Source organism: Rhinolophus ferrumequinum, chromosome 15 (genome assembly GCF_004115265.2).
Source record: "Rhinolophus ferrumequinum isolate MPI-CBG mRhiFer1 chromosome 15, mRhiFer1_v1.p, whole genome shotgun sequence".
NCBI lineage: Eukaryota > Metazoa > Chordata > Mammalia > Chiroptera > Rhinolophidae > Rhinolophus > Rhinolophus ferrumequinum.
In genome coordinates, this window is record NC_046298.1 from 7,187,797 (window position 1) to 7,209,381 (window position 21,585).

General features: G+C 34.6%; 1 protein-coding gene across 2 annotated transcripts in view; it reads left to right on the top strand.

Moving 5' to 3' along the window:
- Positions 1–21,585, top strand: part of RBL2 (RB transcriptional corepressor like 2) — a 44,267-nt gene that overhangs the window by 16,237 nt on the left and 6,445 nt on the right. The window contains exons 9-21 of one of the 2 annotated variants that reach the window (XM_033127284.1): positions 2,040–2,206; positions 4,619–4,728; positions 5,443–5,546; positions 7,250–7,387; positions 8,435–8,599; positions 9,116–9,227; positions 11,328–11,597; positions 11,795–12,081; positions 12,173–12,349; positions 17,561–17,632; positions 18,313–18,418; positions 18,991–19,196; positions 19,800–19,964. In XM_033127284.1, the coding sequence (XP_032983175.1) occupies positions 2,040–2,206; positions 4,619–4,728; positions 5,443–5,546; positions 7,250–7,387; positions 8,435–8,599; positions 9,116–9,227; positions 11,328–11,597; positions 11,795–12,081; positions 12,173–12,349; positions 17,561–17,632; positions 18,313–18,418; positions 18,991–19,196; positions 19,800–19,964 (2,079 nt within the window). Of the gene's footprint in view, positions 1–2,039; positions 2,207–4,618; positions 4,729–5,442; positions 5,547–7,249; positions 7,388–8,434; positions 8,600–9,115; positions 9,228–11,327; positions 11,598–11,794; positions 12,082–12,172; positions 12,350–17,560; positions 17,633–18,312; positions 18,419–18,990; positions 19,350–19,799; positions 19,965–21,585 lie in introns of those variants that run through there. The other variant, XM_033127283.1, reaches the window with a different exon arrangement.

The following is a 21,585-nucleotide window of genomic DNA, read 5'->3' on the forward strand; positions in this document are numbered from 1 at the left end:
GCCCTTGCTGTTTCCTCTGCCTAGAACATGTTTCTTCAGGATATTCATGTGGTTTACTTCATTCACTTCATTCCAGTCTCCGATAACCTGACTACTGTATAAAATAATAACCACCAACATCCTCCCCAACCCCAGGACTTCCTTTCCCCCTTACTCTGTGATCAGTGTTCCTCTTAGTATTTATCTCTGTCTGACAGTAGGTTAGGTAGGTAGAAAGAATTGTTTGTCTGACAGTAAGATGGATGGATGGGTAAAAGGATGGATGGAAGGGAAAGAGGGAGGAAGGAGGGAGGGAGAGAGGATGTTTGTTATCTGTCTCTGTGTTAGAATATAAGATTCATGAGGGCTGTGACCAGTGCTTGGTACATAGTAGACATTTCATGAATATTTACGATTAACCTTTATTGAGGGGGAAGAGCAAGTTTGAGGGAAGGAATCAAGAGTTCGGGTTATGAGCATGTTAAGTTCGAGATGTCTTTTAGGCATCTTACTAGAGAAGTTGAGTAGGCAGTTTCGATATACAAGACTAAAGTTCACAGCAGAGGTTAGGGCTGTGTACATATTCTGGAGTCGCCGGGACACATGGGCTGAAGAGAGATTAGCTATCGGATGAGTGGTTAGAGAATAAAAGAGGTCTGAGGACAGAGCTTTGGGACACTCCAAAATTTAAATTTACTTGGAGAAAGAATGTCTCAGTATCTTTACCAACTTAAATTAATATTTACACTTGAGTTAGAGAAAGACTCCTCTTGATCAGAAAGTACAGGAAGCTTTAAGCTAAGATCTTAAATACGTGTAGTGCTACCGAGAAGCCTGTGCTGGCCCTGAGGCGTGGGGTGGGAGGCTGTTTGTAGTCAGATACCGTGTTTCCTTAGTGGGAGCCCTGCTATCCGCAGGCAGTGTGGTGAGATGCTGGGCTGTTGTTGGTGCTCCTGTAAACGTCCAGTGTTTTCCCTCTGACCAAGGCACCAGTTCATATACGGGGAAGAAGCTGGCTTCCAGAAAAGCTGTCTACAGCAGGGAGCAACCTTCTGAATGCTAACCTACCTAGATCATCTTACCAACCTAAAAAAATAGAGTTCAACTCTTTGAAAAAAAGTGGAAGTCTTGACTCTATTTCTGTTTATGTCACCGAGAGAGCATATAGATTTATTTCTGTATGGTTAACTTCTGTGCTTTTCAGTTATCTCATAAACTTGAATAGTTTATTCTGCTGCCAGGTGAAAATTTTGGCAGGTATTTTTACAATTATCTCTAGAGTAAGTGCATTTAATACGTAGGGAAATACAGTTTATCTTGAATATTAAAAATACTCTTAAGCTATCTTAACCTTTAAGTTAGTTGGAAAAATTAGAAAAGATGTATTCATGTGAGCCTATGTATTCATGCTTAAATTTTTTGACATTAAATTGTCTTTCTCATGTTTATAGTCAAGAATATTGACTTAAACGTATTTATCTGAAGATCTGTCTACTTTAGGGGGAAAAACTGTGATAGATTCTAGTAACTAAGGGTAAAGAGGGGCAAGAAGATGGAGAAGGCTATTTCTGCCTCAGGTTCTTTCCGGCATTGAGGAATGTTTGTTTTATCCTCTCTCCGTAAAGCAAATTTGATGATTTAGATGGGCTTTTGTTAAATCATAAATTTTGTTTCAGCCTGATTTATTTCATAGCTTTCTTGAAGTATTTGTAAAAATAGCAGAAGGTGGAAGCTGTGAAATTCTGTTTCTCAGAATTTTTTAATGCTTATTTTTGCCTTCAAGCTTAAGTTTTGAAGGAAGGATAATAGAGAAATATGCCTTGTCTTAGAGATTTAACTTTTAAGAGATAGACTTTTTAGTTGGCTAAAATACAAATTGTCTTCACTTGAATAGTAGTGGCTTTTAGTGGTGTTATGTTTAAATTCCCAGAATGGTGATACTTGAATTACTAAAATTTGTTGATAATGTAAAGAAAAGTCTGATTGCTTTGAATTCTCATTTGTGAAATAATTGAAAGTCTTTCTGACCTAAAATAATGTTCTTTTCCTCCCCCCTTTAGTCTAAAGCACTTAGAATCTCCACACCACTTACTGGTGTGAGGTACATTAAGGATAACAGCCCTTGTGTGACTCCAGTTTCTACAGCTACACATAGCTTGAGTCGTCTTCACACCATGCTAACAGGCCTCAGGAATGCACCAAGTGAGAAATTGGAACAGATGCTAAGGTCAGTTTGAGCCCTTCTTGCCTCCTGAAATTTGGTTGTTGACCATTTTCCAATTTTCTGTTATAATGTTTCACTTATTAGTGCCATACACCCATTAATAATTTTATATCAGTTATTTGCTCAGTCCTGTTTTTACTCTGTAGAAGATACAGCAATATAAGATGTTTGACTAGAAGATAATCATTTTTCCTCAGTATCTTAGTCTTTTTGGGCGGCTATAACAGAATACCATCGACTGGGTGGCTTATAAACAACAGAAATTTATTTCTTAGAGTTTTAGAAGCTGGATGTCCAAGATCAAGGTGTCAGCAGATTCAGTGTCTGCTGAGGAGCGCTTCCTGGTTCATAAACAGCTACCTGTCGTTTTTTGCTGTGTCTTCCCATGGCCCAAGGAAGCAAGGAAGCTCTCGGGGGGTCTCTTTTATAAGGGCACTAATCCTCTTCAGGAGGGCTCCATCCTCATGACCTAGTCACCTCCCAAATGCCCCACCTGCAAACACCATCACATTGGGGATTAGGTTTCAACATGAATTTGGAGGCAGGGGACACACAAACATTTAGTCCACGGCACCCAGATTTCTTTAATATAGTACAGGAGACAGTAACTAACACTAGACACTGTAGAATAAAGCACCAGACTGTTCTGTCTTAAGATTTCAGGGAAATGGGATCAATAGAGATGGTAGTTGTTAAAGCATCTCATGAAGAGGAGTGGACCTAAGCAAATTTCTGAAGCGTGGGTCATATTTGAGAAGATAGATAGTTATATTCATAACCAATGTAAAACCACTGTAACTTTTTTTTTCCGTTGCAGTTGACATTCAGTATTGTTTTATATCAGTGTCAGGCATATAGCATAGTGGTGAGAGACATTTATATAATTTATGCATCAGTCTAGTATCTACCTGGCACTATACATAGTTGTTGCAGCATTATTGACTATATTCTCTATGCTGCACTTTACATCCCTGTGACTACGTTGTAAAGACAATTTGTACTTTTACTTCAGTTTTTTCATCCAGTTCCACAACCCCACTCCCTTCTGGCAACCATCAGTTTGATCTCTGTATCTGTGAGTCTGTGTCTGTTTTGTTTGTTTATTTTGTTCTTTAGATTCCACATGTAAGTGAGATCATATGGTATTTGTCTTTCTCTTTCTAACTTATTTCATTTAGCATAATACCCTCTAGGTCCATCCATGTTGTCGCAAAACCGCTGTAACTTTTGTGAACTCTGTAAAACACCCTTGAACTGAAAAGGAAGTCCTAAAAGTTTATGATTTGATGACATAGAACCTATAGGAGCCTATTTTATTTCTGGTGGTATGGTATGAGAAGGCCCTGCGTGCACATACTAGTGATTTCCCACTCATAGCTGGACTCATTAAAGACCAAAGCCGACTAATTTTCCTTTACATTACCATGAAGTCTACATTTTTTCATAAACTTGATTGTAATTAACTCTCAACAGGCTGTGTCTGTATGGCCTCTTAAGTCACGTTTCTCAAGTGTACCTTGTTTACCTGGAATTCAGGGCATTTTATAAATACATTTTAGAAGCCTGGTTTAATCTCCATATCTTCCAGATATCTTTACAATCTCTAACCAGGTGTAGCAGCTTCTTTAATTTTAAATACCATTAGTGGTATTTAAATACCGGTAGATACTAGGTTAAACCAAAGGGTCCTGTTTTTGTAAAAAAGGTACCTGTGTGTGTTCATAAATAAAATTCTGCTTATGTATCATATTCAGTTGCTATCTCTAGCAGGATCATGACTGATTTTTAATTTTCTTTATACTTTTCTAAATTTGAAACATTTTAAAAATGAATGTTTATAATCAAGATAAAAACAGTTGTCACAAAAGCCCACATGGTAACAATCAGTATACTTTTGCATTGAACATATATTGCCTTTCTAGTTAAAAAAAAAAAAATCAATGAAATAAACCTCATTTTGCCCTGAAAGCTATAGAATGCCAGTAATGGTTTATGTGAGTCTGAGTATAGTGTATATACCCCTTCTTTCTATTTTCCTCCAGTTTTCATGGGCGTTGTATTGCCCTCTGGAGAAATAGTTGAGGGCAATTTTGTCTGTCATCAGTGACTGCAGATGTGTAGGTTAGGCGGGGCCACTCACGAACATCACATGGGCACTGGGTAAATTAAGGGTGCTAAACTTACTTCAACAAAAGGTACAACTTAACACAAAAAATTTTTTTCCACTGAAAATGTAATACCAGCACCTTTGTTTTAAGGAGGTATGGGATCTCCTGGCTTAATTTGGGAACTGCATAGTTTCTGTTCAATGTATTTTGTGTTTACATGTTGGTAAAAATACAGAGTTGTAAATAGTTCATCACTCGGTAACTTGGAACTACTTTTTGATTAGATCATTTCTTACAATTTTTTTAGGACATGTTCCAGAGATCCAACCCAGGCTATTGCCAACAGATTGAAAGAAATGTTTGAAATATATTCTCAGCATTCCCAGCCAGATGAGGATTTCGGTAATTGTGCTAAAGGTAAAGCTTAGTATTGTCTATATTGTTCTCATCTTGAAGTTTAACTGCATGGAGTTCTTTTTTTGGTGACTGAGTTGGTAATATGAAGAAAAAAATTATGTCTTTAGATTGAGGGCTAGAATATGGATGTCCAATTTTTCTGTCAGTCAAGTGATTTCTGGGCCCTCCTCAGTAAGACAAATCTTAGACTGATACCTTTCTTATGTTGAACTCTTTTGTTTGGGAAATCTTTAGTTTTCATTTGTACACTGGACATTAAACATAGATTCTTCAAAATATTAAATATAGTGATTCTTCAAAATATTAAGACTAAGAACAGAAGACATAACTGTTTTCATGCCCAGACCTGTCCAGGGAGTTGTTTGATGTCATGAATTAAAACCAAGGATGAGTGGAATAGTAAACTAGTTATATACCTCTTAGCAAAGAGCTACTCTGTTTAGACATACAAAGAAAAAACGTGTGAATTTTAATGGAATGCAATTGTAGTTTTTATGTGAAATTTTCATTTCACAGTTTTAGAAACATTTGAATGTTACCATGAAAGAAATAAAGGAATCTTAGGGGTGGTTGAAATAGCAACTGTAGGAAATGCATATGGATGAAGTGTTGTGTTGGTTTTTAAATTTTATTTTAAGGGGGGCATGGGATGAATCCTCATTTTCCACAATATTTTTCTTTACATGTGATTTGTGTTTTTTATTATTTATACAGAAATTGCCAGCAAACATTTTCGTTTCGCAGAGATGCTTTACTATAAAGTATTAGAATCTGTTATTGAGCAGGAACAAAAAAGGCTGGGAGACACGGATTTATCTGTGAGTAAATAACCAGTGTATTGATCAGCACAATAAAATGTAGTTTCTTTCAGCTTGACCCACCAAAAAAAAAAAAAAAAAGGCTATTTGTAAGGAAATATTCTGTGGGTAGTAAAGCTCTATAGTCAAGGATTAAAACATTTACACTTAACTTTAATTGAGTTTTTAAATAACATAGAGTTTTTATTTAAGCCTTATTTAGCAAGAATAAATTGAGTATTGACTAGGAAGAACTTTAATATAAACATTTAAAGAAAATTACAAAATTGACCAGTAATTGTTCTTATTTCTTATAACTATTTACATTTCCTTTTTATATATAAAATACGGCTATAGGAATTTAAAAGGCTGGTTTATGACAAATTTTTAAATTTTGAAACACATACAAAAGAATGTATAAAACATAGCTGTAGTTTAGGGGCTGATAATAAGTGAATACCTGTATACTCACCTAATAAATTTGTTTTAAAAAATTTTTCATTGTAGTAAAAGATACATAAAATTTACTATCTTAAGCATTTTTAAGTGCACAATTCAATGGCATTAAGCAGTTAAGTACATTCACAGTGTTGTGCAAACCTCACCACTGGCCATCTTTGAACTTTTTCATCATCCCAAACTGATAGTCTGTCCCCATTAAATGATGATTCCCCATTCACTCCTCCCTGTAGCAACTGGTAACCTTTGTTCTACTTTATGTCTCTACGAATTCACCTATTTTAGGTACCTTATATATTCATACAATATTCGTTCTTTTATGTCTGGCTTATTTCATTTAGCACATTTTCAAGATTCATCCATGTTGTAGAATGTATCAGAATTTCATTCCTTTTAAGGCCGAATAATACACACACACACACACACACACACACACACACACACACACCCCACATGTATGTGTATATATTACATTTCGTTTATATATTCGTCTGTTGATGGACGTTTGAGTTTTTTTGCACCTTTTGGCTATTGTGGTGTACAGGTATCTATTTGAGACCCTGCTTTCAATTCTTCTTGGTATATATTCTCATTAATCCTTTATCAGATATATGATTTGCAACTATTTTCTCCCATCCTGTCGGTTTTCTTTTTCACTTCATTGATAGCATCCTTGGATACACAAAAGTTTGTAATTTTAATGAAGTCCATTTTATTTTTTCTCTTGTTGCCTATGTTTTTGGTGTCTATGTAACTTTTTAATAAAAAAATAATAAATATGTACAATTTTGGAAAATTAATAAGCAAATAAAATAAATGAAAATCATTTGTGATTATGTCACCCTGAATAAACATGTTGACTTTTGGTCCATTACCATCTGGCCAAGTCATCTGTTTTTTCCTTCCAGCTATCTCTTTGTGACAGTGGCCTCTTACTGTAAATACTGTTTTGTCACATATTTCCACATCATTATTTTTCTAAGCAACAGGATGATGTGTACTTTGGTTAGGGATGTAATCTTTTTTATTAGCTATATTTCATAATATGTAAGATTTTTTAAAGTTCTTATACATTCATTTAATAATGCTTTTAGCTAAAAAAAAATGGACTTACAAAGTTAAGAAAAGTTTTGTAAGAAAATAAGCACACACTTCTCAGTAACTCAGAAAATAAAGACTTCTTTGGTATTTTTATTTAACTTAACTGGGTATGAAATGTACAGAGTAGGCAAATGTTTCTCAATGTTAATAAATTTGTTTTATAGGGCATTTTGGAACAAGATGCATTTCACAGATCGCTCTTGGCCTGCTGCCTTGAGGTCGTCACTTTTTCTTACAAGCCTCCTGGGAATTTTCCATTCATTACTGAAATATTTGATGTGCCACTTTATCATTTTTATAAGGTATTTTTAAAAATCTGATATCGATGGGGAAATTGTAGATGAGACCAACTTCCTGTTATCCATCTAGTTCATTTTAATACATAAGTACATTTCTTCTAGTTTTAATTACATATTTAATAATTTCTATCCTATTTGGGGAGCAGAGGAGAAATAGAGTCCATAAGAACTATATAAATTTTTTTACTGTAGTATAAAGACCTACTTTTGGATAAAAGCTTCATTTTATCCTTTTATTTCATAAAGGCTTTTTTTTCAATTACAGTTGGCATTCAATATCATATTAGTTTCAGGTGTACAGTATAGTGGTTAGACATTTATATAATTTACAAAGTAATCCCCCCAATTAGTCTAGTACCCAACTGGCACTATACATAGTTATTACAATATTACTAACTATATTTCCTATGCTGTACTTTTCATAAAAGCTTTTAGAATACTTTCATTTTATGAACTAAGAAAGCTTTAAAAAAGTAATAAACATGTCACTAGCTAATCTTGTATAGCAATCTCCTTTTTTTATTTTATGGAAATTAAATAACATTGAATGTGTCTTTCAGAAACAGATAAAAATTCTCTTCTATTTATTATATAGAAGCACAGAGTTATCGCATTGATTTGGTAGTTGTTTCGTTCTTGATACTGATTTAGTGTATGAATTTGCCTTATTTCAGATATAGCAGTCAAAAGTAATTTTTATAGTGACAGATGAATGTCTAGAGTTTTCATATATGAAATTTAAAGAGTAATGTGTTCAACCTCAATAGACAAACTGTGTTTTTACATTTGAAATTTTTTGAAATACTGTACAAAAGATTTTATATAATTCATATGTAGTTTAATAATTATTTATAAAGACAGTGAAAGGAAGAGCAGCTGTTTCAAAATAGTATAATTCTTTAAACTTGTAATTTTTTATAAATTGTCTTTGTTGTATCTAAATATGTAAAAAAAATTTAAATGTACCCATTTTGTTTTCATACTTAATGTTTTTTGTAAAAACAATAGTTATTTTTATTAAACAAACTGGGGCATTTTTCTTTATTTCAGGTGATAGAAGTGTTCATTAGAGCAGAAGATGGCCTTTGTAGAGAGGTGGTAAAACACCTTAATGAGATTGAAGAACAGATCTTAGATCATTTGGCATGGAAACCAGAGTCTCCTCTCTGGGACAGAATTAGAGACAATGAAAACAGAGTTCCTACCTGTGAAGAGGTTTGTGAAAATATCTTAACATCTTTCTATAACAAAAGTACATCAATATTTGGCCTATTCATAATCTTTCACAGAGCAGTTAAATTTAGTGTCTTCCTTACGCGGGGCTGGGAGGTGGCAACTAGGTTTTATATGGTATAATCACCCATATAGCTAATAGGAAACAAGAATCAGAAATAATTTGTGATTTGCCCCAAGTTTTCAGTGACAGAGTAAGAATTCAGTGTTCTGTCTTGATTTCTTAATCAAGTTTCTGTACTTAAAAACGGTTGATATTCTAATTCTCCAAATAAATACGGAAGGTTGATTCATATTTAATATCTGCTTATAGCTTTGAATTGTGTAAGACTGCCAGAATTTTTTTTTTAACGTTAGTGTGAAAGTAGAAAAGATACCTGATAGTGATGGAATATCTGATGAGCAAAGATAGTTTTTTTCACCTTAGATTGTTATTGTATTTTTAGTTATAATACTTGTTGGAATAATGGCATTCTGTATAAACAATCCTTTATATAGGTCATGCCACCTCAGAACCTGGAAAGAGCAGATGAGATTTGTATTGCTAGCTCCCCTTTGACTCCAAGAAGGGTGAGTGAAGTTCGTGCTGACACTGGAGGACTTGGAAGGAGTAAGTTTAAAATACTACCGTAAATATTTGTGGGGCCAGATAGCTGGGAATTTAAAGTCCATCTAAAAGTAGAAGTGAAGTTGATAGTGTATAAATAGAAGAAAATATTCTGTACATTACAGTGCCATATGGGTCACTTAAAAATAATGCTTTTGAAGCATATTTAAGAAGACAGGAAAATGTATGCTATAACACGTGTCTTTAAAAAAAGATAAAATATTATGTATTAATGTGATTCCTGTTTTTTAAGCGTGTGTTTATAGATAATAATACAAAAGGGCTGAAATGGAAAAAACCTGAACTACTAAGAATGATTATTGTTGGGTGATAGAATTCCAGGTGATGTCTGTAAATTTTTGAAGATGTAGTACTTGTAAAAGCAGAAGAAACAAAAGCTTCTTAAAGAGACGATCCAATTAGGTACAGACAAGCCAGTGAGTTAAGAGGACTGACTGACCTGGGCACGCTCACCTCTGACTCTTCTCAGTTGAGCTGTGCTAGCCTGCTTGATGTGACAGCAGTGCTGGCCCAAGAAGTACAGAAAGTTTTGCTCTTCCTCTGATTATGTTTTAGGCCGCTTTTTTAACATCTGCCAAGTGCAAGGTTTAAATTTTCATACTTGAGATAAAACTACTTTTTAAAAAGCAAGTCTGTAAATTCACAGTGTTCTAAATCCTTGGATGCTATTAAGGATATTCTTGTTTCTAGATCAACCTTTTAATGGAATTGATAAGCACTGGCTATAGAAGAAAGATCAGTTTTAAAATCAGGACTCACTCTGTCAGTGCATATTCAGTACATATGGACGAACTCTAGGAAAACTTCCTCGTGTTTCAAAGAGGAGTCATAATGGTTTAACTATTTTTCTGCGTATTATCCACTCAGACCCATGGCTGACAGCTGGTCATCCTCAGTCCTGTTTCTGTCAAGATTAGGGCTTGACTTTAAACTTCCTTTTTCTTTGTACTTGTTACTTCTCTATTTTCATGAGTTCTCTTAATAATTTATAAGATAATGATCGTAATGCACTCTTTCTGACTCTGCATCTTTGTTCCAAATACAAATCTAGTAAATTTATTTGTTTGTATCATCAGGAAATTGAAATGTTAAGCCACAGTCTACTGGGACTACTTCTGTCAATCCTCTTATGATATCCCTACATATATTTTTAAATTAAAAAGACCCACTGATGCATAGTTTTTACAGCTAGAGATGAAAGAGGGAAAGGAATACTTCTCAAAAATTCAGACATTGGTGTGACTACTTAACAACACGTGTAGACTAAGCCATATGGTTAATAGTGTTTCTATTTGGGAAGTTTTGTAAATAGATAATGGTGATTGTTGTACAACATTGTCAATGTAATTAATACCAATTAATTGTATACTTAAATAGTTAAATTGCAAATTATGTTACATATATTTTACCACAATTAAATAAAAATGACAATGTGATATGCCAAAAACCATTGCACAAATTTAAATTGGTGAAATGTATGAGAATTATATCTCAATAAAGTTGTTTAAAAAATAATAAACTAAGCTTAATTGAATTCAGAAGACATAAGTCTACTCTTGCTGATGGACATTATTGAGTTTTAATAATTTTCTATATGGGGAAAAAGACAAAGATGAAGATTCATAAAACTGGGGGAAATGCTCCCAGATGATACCATAGCATATCAAGTCCCTTTATCAAGTCGTGGCTTTATAGTGAAATCACATTTTACATGAGTGTTAGGTAGAAATTGAATCTGGTCAAAAATATTATGGAAGAAACAGAAAAATTCTTTAAATTAGCACTAAATCATGAAGGCCCTATAGTCTTGGAGGGCAAAGTCTAGTTTGAGTGAGCCTTAGGTGGAGTGAAGGGAGTTGTGTGAGACAAATAGAGAAAAATCTTTCTTTACATTTTGCTCAGAATAGTGTGCAGTTGAATTTTCAGTCGTTGAAAGTAGCTATGATGTGACTCCTATAATTTCTGTTTGCTTTTTAAATTATGAAGTATTTCAAACACTAATTAATTTTGTACATAACAGCTTGGATCGAAGTCAGGTCTGTCTGCTTGAGTTAATTAAACTGTTTTTCTTTCTGACCCTAGGCATGCCATCTCCAACCACATTATATGACAGATACAGCTCCCCAACGGCCAGCTCTACCAGGAGACGGCTGTTCGCTGAGAACGACAGCCCCTCTGACGGAGGTACACCTGGGCGCGTTCCCCCACAGCCCCTAGTCAATGCTATCCCTGTGCAGAATGTATCTGGGGAGGCTGTTTCTGTCACACCAGTTCCGGGACAGACTTTGGTCACCATGGCAACAGCCACGGTCACAGCCAACAATGGACAAACTGTGACTATTCCGGTACAAGGTAAGGAAGGCAGAGTTAGATATTAAGTTCTTCTTTCTCTGTGGCATTTATTGGAAAGTTACCTGAGTTTTGGCTGGAATGACGATAGAAGTGTGGGAGGAAGAGGGTTAGTAGGGGAGAAACTGGAAACCTGTGCCTGGAGAACCTTGTATTAGCAACGCTTTCTTCCTGCTTTTTTTCTTTGTAACAAACTGTAGGTATCGCCAATGAAAATGGAGGGATAACATTCTTCCCAGTCCAAGTGAATGTTGGGGGGCAGGCATCAGCAGTGACTGGCTCCATCCAACCCCTCAGTGCTCAAGCCTTGGCTGGAAGTTTGAGCTCTCAACAACAGGTGACAGGAACAACCTTGCAAGTCCCCCCTGGTCAGGTGGCCATTCAACAGATTTCCCCAGGTGGACAACAGCAGAAACAAGGCCCACCTTTAACCAGCAGCAGTCTTAGACCCAGGAAGACCAGCTCTTTATCACTTTTCTTTAGAAAGGTAATATTTCAGGTACCCTTACCAGGTCATGAGCTTGGGAAATACAAGTGTTAGATAAACAATGTTTGAAATGGTTTTGTTTATCTACTAGGTTTACCACTTAGCAGGTGTCCGCCTTCGGGATCTTTGTGCTAAACTGGATATTTCAGATGAACTAAGAAAAAAAATCTGGACCTGCTTTGAATTCTCCATAATTCAGTGTCCTGAACTTATGATGGACAGACATCTGGACCAGTTGTTAATGTGTGCCATTTATGTGATGGCAAAAGTAAGTACTTTGAACATAAGAGGAAAAAAGATGCTACTTCCTTACTGTCAGAACTTCTAAAAGCTTTATTGAGATATAAGTCACGTACCACATAATTCTCTCCAAATGTGAATGCAGTAGACTTGAGTGTATTCACAGATATGTGCAGCCATCACCATGGTCAGTTTTAGAACATCAGATTCCATTGTATCAGTATATGATGTTTATCCATTCATTAGTTGATGGACTGTTACCACTTTTTGGCTATTTATGAACATTTGTGCACAAGTTTTACACAGTTTCATTTCTCTTCAGTATGTATCTAGGCATGGATTCCTGGGTCATATGGTAACTCTTGTGTTTAACAAGTTAAGGAACTGCCAGACTTTTCAAGTCACCACACCATTTTACATTTCCACCAGCAATAAATGAAGGTTCTGATTTCTCCACATTCTTAGCACTTTTTATTATCTGACTTTGTTTTTCTTAAATTATTTATCAAAGTGATAACACAAAAGTAGCCATTTTTAAATGAACAATTCAGTGACATTCACAATGTTATATACGGACTACCTCTGTCTAGTTCCAGAACATTTCCATGCCTGCAAAGTAAAACTACTTACTCATTCAGTAGTTTCTCTCCATTCCCAGGCTCCTTAGTGACTGTTAATCACCATTCTACTTTGTGTCTATGAATCTGACTGTTCTAGGTGCCTAAGTGGAATTGTGCAATATTTGGTTTTTGGGGATTGGTTTGTTTCAATTAATATAATGTTTTCAAGATTCATCTATGTTGAAGTATGAGTTATAATTTCCTTCCCTTTAAAGGCTGAATAATATTCCATTGTATGGATAGACCACATTTTCTTTATCCATTCATCCACTGATGGACACTTGGGTTGCTTCCACTTTTTGGCTATTGTGAATAATGCTACTGTGAACATGGGTATACAAATCTTTGAGTTTTTTGTTTGATTTCTTTTGTATTTATACCCAAAAATGGAATTGCTGAGTTACATAGTAATTCTATGTCTAATTTTTTGAGGAAATTCTATATTGTTTTTCACGCTAGCTGCACCATTTTACATTCTCACCAGCAGTGCACTAGAGTTCCAATTTCATTCCTTCCTTCCAGCTTGTTATTTTCCATTTTTTTCATTTTAGCCATCCTACTGTGTATTGACTGGTACCTTATCATGGTTTAAATTTATTTGTATTTCCCTAATGACTAATGATGTTGAGCGTCTTTTGTTGTGTTGGCCACTATTATCTAAGTTTTTGATTTTTGACCATCCTAGTGGGTGTGAAGTGCTCTCTCATTGTAGTTCTGATTTGCATTTCTTTGATGACTGATGATGTTGAGCATCTTTTCATTTGCTTACTGGTCATTTCTATATTTTTAGAGAAGTATCTATTTAAACCCTTTGCCCATTTTTGAATTGTTTGTTTTGTTGTTGAGTTGTAGGAGTTCTTTATATATTCTGGATACAACTCCCTTATCAGATACGCCATTTGCAAATATTTCTCATTTGTGTGTTACCTTTTCACTTGATAGCATTAAATTATAAAATATTTAAATTTTGATGAAGTCAGTTTATTTTTCCTTTGTTGCTTGTGCTTTTGGTGTCATATCTAACACCAAAAGATATGCATTGTGAAATCCAAGGTTTTGAAGTTTTATCCATTTTCTTCCTAAGAGGTTTAATTGACTGCTTTTCATACATTAAACCAACTTTGCATTCCTGCATTCCTACTGTAAATCCTACTTGGTGGAGAATTCTTTTTATACGGTATTAGGTTCGGTTTGCTAGTATTTTGTTGAGGAATTTTGTCCTATTCATAAAGAGATATTGGTCTGTAATTTCCTTGTTAAAAAGAAACAGGCTTGGTCTGGTTTTGTTATCAGGATAATAATGGACTCATAATGCACAGGGAAGGGTTCCTTCCTCCTATTTTTTGGAAGTTTGTTTGTGAAAAATTGGTATTCTTTAAATGTTTGTTAGAATTCAGCAGTGAAGGCATTGGGGCCTGTGCTTTCCTTTGTGGGTAGTTTGAGGAATAATTCTTTATTGTTATAAGTCTATTAAGATCATCTATTCTAGAATCAGTTTTGGTAGTTTATATCTTTCTAAGAGTTTGTCTATTTCCTCTGGGCTAATTTGTTGGAACACAGCTGTTCATAATATCCTCATATAGCCTTTTTTCTTGTTTGTCAATTTATCTTCTTAGTAATTGAGTCTTTTTTCTTGATCAGTCTAGCTAAAGATTTGTCAATAGAACTACCTTTGGTTTCATTTATTAATAAATGCTCTAATCTTTATTACTTTCTGTCTGCTTGCTCCAGGCTTAGTTTTTGCTCTTTTATGAGTGACTTAAGATGGATGGTTAGGTAATTGATTTAACTTCTTTTTTAATATAAGCATAGGTATTAACAGTTACAAATTTCCCTTTAGGCACTGCTTTAGCTGCATCTCATAAATTTTGGTATGTTGTCTCTTCAATTTCACTTATTTCACTCATTTCTTCATCTTCAAAATATTTAAAAAATATTTTCTATTTTCTCTTTTGATTTGACTCATTGGTTATAAAAGGTATGTTGTTTTAATTTCTGCATATTTATGAGTTTCCCCAATTTCTGTTAATGATTTCTAGTTTCAGTTAATTGCAGTCAAAAAATACACTTTATATTATTTTAATCCTTTTAAATTTATTGAGGTTTTATAGCCTAGCAAATGTCTGTCCTAGAGAATGTTCAATGTGCATTTGAGAAGAATGCACATTGGCTGTAGTGTTCTATAGGTGCCTGTTAGGTTTAGTTATTTTATAATTTTGTTAAAGTCTTCTGTTAGTTTGCTAGTTGTATCCATTATTGAAGGCAAGGTACTGAATGCTACAAATATTATTGAATTATCTATTTCTCCCTTTATTTCTCTGTTTTTATTTCATATATTTTGGTGCTCTATTATTAGGTGCATGTATGCTCATAACTGTTACAGCTTCCAGATGGAGTGACCATTTTATCATTATGACATGTCCCTCTTATTTTTTGTTTTAAATACTTTATAGTATACTTGTAAAGCCACCTAGCTTTTGGGGGGTTTGCAGTTTGCATGATACATCTCTTTCCATCCTCTTTTGTCCAACCTATTTGTATTTTTTAATCTAAAGTGTGTTTTGTAGACGGAGTATATATACTTTGATCTCTTTATCCAGGCTGACAATTTTTGACTTTGTGTTGTTTAATCCACTTACATTTAATGTTACTGTTATAACTGGATTTACGTCTATTTTACTTGATACACACACACACACACACACACACACACACACACACACACACACACACACACATAAAATCATGTCTTTTTGGTCCTTATTCCTCCTTTACTGCTTTCATTTGCATTAGGTGAATAGTTTCAAATGTGGTATTTTAATTTCAGTAATGCTTTTCACTTTTTTTTTTTTAACTTATTTTCTTAGTGGTTACTTTAGGGCTTACCATATACATATCAATCTCTCTCTCTCTTCCTCAGCTTTGAGATATAATTGGCATATAACATTGTGTAAATATAAGTGTACAATGTGATGATTGTGATAAAGTGATCCATCACTTCACGTAACTGCTTTTTTTTTGTAGTGATAACATTTAAGATTAACTGGAAGCAACTTTTAAGTATATGGTACAGTATTGGTAACTATAGTCACAATATAATATGCTGTATATTAGATCTCCAGAACTCAAGCATAACTAAAAGCTTGTACTCTTTGACTAACATCTCGACTAACATCTCACGTACCCCAAGCCCCACATACACATCTTATCAAAGTAAGCTTCAGATTTATACTAACTTAATTCCAGTGAGATATAGAAGTGTTAAATGTTAATGCTGTGTAACTGTTTCCTTTTCATCCTTTTTGTGGTATTGTTATGCATATTATATCTATAAGTGTTATATATCCAACAATACAGTATTGTTTTATATGATTTCATGACTTTTAAAGAAGCTGAGAGGAGAAAGGAGTGTAAATATTTATTTATAGCTTTTGTTATATTAACCTTATCATTTCTGATTCTCTTTATTGGTTCCTGTGGTTTCAAGTTGTGGTCTGGAGTCATTTCCCCCTAGTTTTCTTTGTGCTGTTTTGGCAAATGTATCACATATCTATGTTATATAGGTCCAACAATATATTACATACACATTGTTTTATACAGTTGCTTTTTAAATCAGTTAAAGAAGGAGAAGAAATATACATTTTATACTGTATAGTAACATAATTATCTTTACCAGTGCTTTTTGTCTTCGGGATTATTTGAATTGTCTGGGATCTCTTGCTTTTATTTGAAGAACTTTTTTTATTATTTCTTGTATATGGGTCTGTCAGCAGCAAGTTCTGTTTTTATTTATCTGAGATTGTATTTATTTCACTTTAATTTTCGACAGAGAACTTTGCTGGATACTGGATTCTTTAGTTTTTTTACTTCGAGTACTTTGTCTTGTTCCACTGCCTCTTTACACCTCTATAATTTCTGATGAGAAGTCGGCTGTTATTTTATTGGGGTTCCCTAATAAGCGAATAGTTGTTTCTCTTGATACTTTCAAGATTTTCTCCCTTTCTTTGGCTTTCAGCATTTTGACTGTGTGTCTGGGAGTGTATCTCTTGGTATTTATCCTACTTGGATTTCATTGACGCTCCTGGATATGTAGATTAATGTTAAAAAAAATCTGGGAAATTTACAGCCTTTATTTCTTCGAACATTCTTTTCTGCTTCTCTCTCCCCTCTCCTTTTGGTACTCACATTATGAATATCATGGTGTTCCACATCTCTCTGAAACTGTTAGTTTTTCTTCATTCTTTTTTCTCTGTTCTTTGGATTGCACAATCTGTCTTTAAGTTTGCTAATTTTTTTTCCTTTGTCAGTTTTAAATCTACTGTTTTGTCCCTCTAGTGAATTTTTCATTTGTTGCTGTATTTTTTATCCCACGTCTTGGTTTAAATACCATTACTCTCTGTTGTTGAATTTTAGTAGATTTTCTTTTTTTTTTTTTTTTTTAGTAGATTTTCTTGAATAGATCATTTGTTTTATGTCCTTAGGACCATTTCCAGAGACATTAACTGGCTGTTTTTTTTAATATAAATTTTTACTAATTTCATTGTGGAGCAAGTATATGGAGCTCCACACTTTATTTGGCGGGAAGTCAATATCTCTCACAGAATACTCTTATTTTCAAGGTCACAAAAGAAGACAAGTCCTTCCAGAATATTATGCGTTGTTATAGGACTCAGCCCCAGGCACGAAGCCAGGTAATGACATTCTCTCCAAGGGCTGAAAATAAAGCTTAAAGTCTTTGATGACAAAACATTAACTGCAGTTAATTCTGTAGACTTTTCTCCAGGTTAAACAACTAAGATTTTAAGGGAAGTCTTCACTTTAACTTTCTTTAATCATTGACAGACAACTTCACATCTTGACTAGTTTAATTTCTCTTTTCTCCAAAAGGTAATTATTTCACTCCTTCTTAGTTCAGCTAATCACAAGAAATGTAAATAGGAAGTTCTTTGGTTTCTATGTCACCTTTCAATCTGGTTTAGGAAACATAGTACTGTACATTAAACCAATATAACATTAAATGAAATTTTAAAACTCATTTTACCTTTAACACTATTCATCTATCTTTAAAGAGGTAGGTATGTGAGATCTTTGTGTTTGACTTAAAATGACTTGATTTTTATGGTTGGGTTCTATTACTGTTCTGTAGTATTGTAGGCAGTATTTGGAAGTTGAAGCCAGACAGGCCTTGTAAATTCTGGATCTGTTATTTAATAGGTATATGACCTTGGTTGCTTTTACTAACTTACCCTGAGGAGGACAACTATTACTACATAGGGTTGTTGTGAGAATTAAATAACATGTCAAGGTCATAAAGTCTAGGATGCATTCAATAAATACTAATTTCTGTCCCTTTCTCATGGTCTCTCTAAAGGTGTATAGAAGTGTTTTGATAAAAGGGAAAAGGAAAAGAAGAAATTCTGGCAGTAGTGATAGCAGAAGCCATCAGAATTCTCCAACAGAACTAAACAAAGACAGAAGTAAGTGAGATCTTTATGAACATTACAAAATAAAATTAGGAGCTTCTCTTATTTTTTAGGCCTAGAAGACTTGAGGATTACTAAATTAAATTACTACTAAAGAAACTGTGAAAGTATTTTATTGGCAAAGGATTTGTTGGACCAATAAACAGAATTCTAAATTTAGTGGCACAAAGTTGTTTGTGCATAACATTTTTCTCTGGAGGATTTAGAGAAGGTTTCAGGCAGGAAATCAGTGGCCTGAGTTCCAGAAAAGTCTGGCATGTCAATTGAAACCATACTATGGAAATACCACCCCTGTTTGTTTGCACCACTTAATGCAGGGCTCAAGTCCTAGGAAACTTATTAGTGAACACTTCTCAATATTCATGGCCTGTGGGTAAAATTAGTACTTAATGTCTTATCTGTGCTTTGCATCCTGGTATGAAAAATAAAGTGCCCTGTTGCTGCCATTATACAAGTTACAAGCAGAGCAGGTAGCTGTTTGCCTTTATCCTGCTGAATTTTTCTTCTTAAAAACAAGCTGGACTACTAGCCTGGCTGTGTAACGCCCTTTGTGCTCCCGGCTGCAGCCAGCAGAGACTCCAGTCCTGTCATGAGGTCGAGCAGCACCTTGCCTGTCCCACAGCCGAGCAGCGCCCCTCCGACACCCACTCGCCTCACAGGTGCCAACAGTGACACGGAGGAGGAGGAGAGGGGAGACCTCATTCAGTTCTACAACAACATCTACATACAACAGATGAGGACGTTTGCCCTGAAGTACTCACAGGCGAGCCTAGTAAGTGTGACGGGGACCGTTTCATGCTGTTTCCACTTGTGACGGATAGGATCCACTTATATGTGAGCTGCTCCATCTGTAAACTAGTTTTACAAATATTTCTCTTAAGTAAAACAGAGGAAGGCTAACAAATAATTTGACTAACCAACATAATTTCTGTTGTTGTACAGCACTGAAAAAGAATCAGATGGTATTTAGATTTCCTACAAAGTATAGCAATACGAGAGAGAGAACGCATTGGTTCAGATTGTCTAAAACTTAGCAGCTGTGGTGACATTTCAAGTTATTTGACGTTCTGTGCCTCTTGTTTCCTCCTATATAAAAGGGGAATAGGAATAGTCCCTAGTTAACAAGATGAAATGACATAATGTATTAAAAATGCTTAAAACAGTGACTGGCACAAAGCAAGCACTTATGTGTTTGCTATTTGTATTCTTGTTTTCTTAAGGTTTAATTGTTGCTGTCACTGTTTACTATTCATAAATCTACTGGTTTATTGTATTCCTTCACCCTTTCAAAAAAAATAACAAAAAATACCTGGTTAAAAATTTTGTGTAGCTTTCTTAGAAATACTGATTTTTTTTTTTTTTTTTTTTTTAACAGATGGATGCTCCTCCACTCTCTCCCTATCCATTTGTAAGAACAGGCTCTCCTCGCCGAATACAGCTGTCTCAAAATCATCCTGTCTACATTTCTCCACATAAAAATGAAACAATGCTTTCTCCTCGAGAAAAGATTTTCTACTACTTCAGCAACAGTCCTTCAAAGGTAAGCCTAACATATATCTTGGCCTTTATTAACTCTAGAATGTTTAGGATGCTAGAAACAGCATCAATGGGAAACCTTTGGTATTCACTCGAGTACGGGGAACTGCCCAGGAAAAGTGATCAGCAAGTCCCAATGGATCAAAAACCAGGAGTTCTGGGGGAGAACTTTAGGGTTAGAAATCAAGTACGGGATTTGGATTTATTTTCATTCCTTCCTTTCCTATTTGTGCATTTTTAATATTCTACTGTAAACTGGGCTTTTGTGTTTTTTATTCTATTTGTAAATTTTTAAAATTTCAAATTTCTGTTAGGGAGAGAAAAATTTGGATTTCTGAACTGAGTGCCTGTTTCTGGGACAGGCAGTGTCTGTCCTCTGGATTTCATTGTCTAAGAGGAGAAATGGACACTTTATACCGGGTGATAGCCACATTAGCACTGATTTGTGTGGCAGGCAGTATCTACCTTAGTCTGCGATGGGGATGGAAGCTTGAGTCAGGCCTCAATGGATGAAAAGTTAGCAAGTTGCTGAGGTGTGGAAGGAAGGATATCCAGGAAGAAGCAAATATGGGAAGAAAAACTGTCCTTGAGGCAGTAAGGTTAGATCACTGGTCATGCTTTGTTAAGGAGTGCACCTGGCTCTCACAGGCCTTTATGTGGTATTTGTATTGATGTTGATACTGCTTAGAGAAACATACACATATAACAAACGGCCTGGACTCTTTAAAAAATGTTAATATCATGAAGAAATGGTAGATAGTGAGGAGGGTACTGTAATGGAATAGAGGAAACTAAAGAGACATGGCAGCCAAACGCAGTACAAGTTTTTGATTGGTTCCTACATAGAAAAGTACAGCTATAAAGGACATTTTTTGGGACAAGTGGGAAAATGTAATGTGGACTTTAGTGTTAATATTTACCTTTAAATTTCCATTAAATTTGTTTGGTATTAATGATGGAGGTGGATTATGTAGTTCTCTATATGCCTCAAGAATTCAGAGGTGATATGTGTCAGTAACTTATTTTCAAATGATTAAGCTAAAGAAATATAGAGAGAATAAATGTGGTAAATGGTGATTAATAAATGGGTGTTGTACCAGTCTTCTAACTTTTCTGTAAGCTTGATGTCTTTTAAAATGGAAAGTTGGGGAAAAAAAGATAGCAAAACTTTTCCTGTAATAGTGATAAAGTGTTACGTGCCTTGGAATAAACTTAGCTCTTGTAGAACAATTATTTAACTTGAATTAAGAGATTTTTTAAAATGGAATAAATGAAGACCAAATATTAAGATATAATTTCCTCCAACCATTACATAAGTTTAATTCCAATGACATTCCCAGTGGGATTGTGAAAACTGGGAATAAAAATGGCAACAGCCACAAAAAGCAAGTGGAGTTGGAGGAAATGACTCTGACAGTTCCTCTAATACTATCTCTTCATCCTATAACCAAATAAATTCCAAGTGGATTAAAGTTTTAAATGAAAATAAAAAATGGATCAGTCAGAATACTCCATTCAAAAGAAGGTCAAAAAAGGAGGAAAGTAGAAAAACATAGAAGAAAATAGCAAATAAATAGCAATTAAATGTCAGTGGTCTAAATATACCAATTGAAAGGCAAAAATTG